A 2520-nucleotide genomic window follows, 5' to 3' on the forward strand; every position below is an offset into this window, starting at 1 on the left:
ATTTATACTGAGAGTGAATTACACACAGGTGGACTCTATTTACTAATTAGGTGACTTCTGAAGGCAGTTGGTTGCACTGGATTTTATTTAGGGATATGAGAGTAAAGGGGGCTGAATACATATGCACGCCACACTTTTCAGATTTTTATTTGTAAAAATTCTTGAACACCACGTATCATTTTCCTTCCACTTCACAATTATGTGATACTTTGTGTTGGTCTATCACATAAAATCCCAATAAAATACATTTAAGTTTGTGGTTGTAATGTGACAAAATGTGGAAAAATTCAAGGGGTATGAATACTTTTGCAAGGCAATGTTTGTCTACAGCCTGGCAGTAAAGTTATAAACCAGAATTTGGTGTTCACAACCTGCATGTTATGTTTAAATTAACGTGCAGATGCTTCCTAGCTCTGACTTCTGAGCTCCCAGGTAAATGGAACGCAGCCTAAATGTAACGATAGCGTTGGCACATGAGGCGCAGTATTGCTTCTTTTGGCTGTATTGTTTGTTTCACAGCACCAGAGGGCAGATATTTCAATCAGCAGGCATTTAAGTAGGACCTAAATGAGGCACTGAAATCTGCATTGTGATTTGGTCCAGTAGATACCGATTGTATAGGGACTGGTGCCATATTGGCACTGGGTTTTGGTACCAAACTCTGTCTGTCTTTGTCTGGTCTGGATGTGAGGGTAAAATCTCAGTGTAGATTGGGAAATTCAGAAAAACAAGCATGCTCAAGCAGCGGCCACCAGTGCGCCTATAAAAGTCAGCGCAGCTGGGGTCAAAGCTCAACAAATTTGGACCCTCTCTCCGCTCAGCCCTCGATGACATCCATGCAGCACTGTTGCACATCACCACATACAAAATGAGGAGGCATGTGCAAAAGTGTTTGTTTTTTTTTTCGCGTAAATGTAAACATACCTTACATTATGCTGCGTATTATTTCTGTTATTTTGTTTAGCCTCTGCACATTTCATATCAGGTACGATTCACAATACTCTTTTTATGATTCTGGGTATTTTTTAAATTGACTTCAGTGCTAACATACTGATTGAAGCTATAAGGCGTCCATAGCAGAGAGTGACTAATTAAACTGATGTCCCTCTTCACTAAATGCTGCTGTCAATCTCACTCTCTCCAGCCTACTAAGAGCGCCACCTTCTCCGGAAATCTGCCCAAGACCTACTCCATGATTTGTCTGGGATATGATGACAACATCAAGAATCCTGCAACCCGCAAAGTATCCAAGAAGTCATCCTTCCTCAGCTGGGGTCTGAAGAACAGGCTGAAGAGCGCCAGCACCCTCAGCCTTCCCACAGCCGACCAGTCTGGCGCCTTGTCCCGGAATAAACCCCGTCCCGCCTTCCCCAACACCAGCTCCCACAATGGCAGTGCGCTACACTGAGCTTGCTGCAGGCTTTTTACTATCAGCAAGTGTTGTGCAGTATGCATAGTGAGACCAGTAAGCTGGACACAGTACTGTGCTGTACCCACACTGGAATTGCTATGGTACAGTGTCAGTGCCCTGTGGTGTTTCCACTGGAATACTAAACAGTAGTGTGTGCAGCTTGTATATCATCAGCGTAGTTGTGACATTAAAGGTAGCTGTGCCAAATACTGTATATGGGTGCCAATGGGCACCTTCCCAGCACAGTTCAGTATCTGAAGTAAACTGGATTGTACACCAAACACCACAGAAAATCTTTCTTTACCATGCCAGTATGTGTACAGTACAGTACAACTACACTGTGGGAAAAAATGTACCAGTTATCATTCCAGGCTATATACTATGTTTGTTTGTGTGTGTGTGTGTGTGTGTGTGCACACAGAGCAATGAGACAGGCTTCTAAGTTAAACTGTCATGTCAGTATGGTTTCTTGAAGAAACGCTCCAGTCCAAAAACAAACTGTACACACACCCACACCCAGTGTCAGTTTCTGCTTGACTGCAAAGGAGTAACTTTTATTGTTGCTTAAGCTTTCCCTTGTTAGCTCCATTGTGTGCTGATGTAGCTTTGCACTGTGCAGTCATGTTCTCTGTGTGCCCTCAACACATCTGTTTGACATTGTCTTTAAGGATTGAGTCATTGTATATGTAGATGCAACCCCTTTTTTCAGTATGTTAAACTGTGATTGTGTTGTGCAGTTGCTTGTTGTCTGGGGAGAGTTGAGAAATGCAATGTTTTATAAGCTGCTAAAAAACTTGTATATACCTTGGTCATGTATTATTGTAACTTCTGTATTTGTGAGACAGCCTTAGAGGATTATTGTTTCTGCTCAGTGCCATGCCTGGGACAGTGTAAATGGAAATATTGGTATTTAACAGTTTGCTTACAGTTTGCACTAGTTATACCACAAACCAAAATGCCTCCATGTTCCTGATATGCCAGGATGTACCATTTCCCATCCTGACTCATCTTGCCCTCTTTAGGCCCTCTTCTATCAGTGCCACTGCTGTCCATCAGTTTGTTGATTGTAAGAAGAGCTGTGTGTCTCTATTAATGTGATTCTTAATGTA

General features: G+C 42.3%; 1 protein-coding gene across 1 annotated transcript in view; it reads left to right on the forward strand.

Moving 5' to 3' along the window:
• The window catches only part of rhpn2 (rhophilin, Rho GTPase binding protein 2), a 29466-nt gene extending 26946 nt beyond the window's left edge, over positions 1-2520 (forward strand). The window contains exon 14 of the mRNA XM_020617146.1: positions 1145-2520. Within this exon, the coding sequence (XP_020472802.1) occupies positions 1145-1408 (264 nt within the window). The 3' untranslated portion in view covers positions 1409-2520. The remainder of the gene's footprint in view (positions 1-1144) is intronic.

The sequence above is a fragment of the Monopterus albus genome, unplaced genomic scaffold, assembly GCF_001952655.1.
Source record: "Monopterus albus unplaced genomic scaffold, M_albus_1.0 scaffold186.1, whole genome shotgun sequence".
Lineage (NCBI taxonomy): Eukaryota > Metazoa > Chordata > Actinopteri > Synbranchiformes > Synbranchidae > Monopterus > Monopterus albus.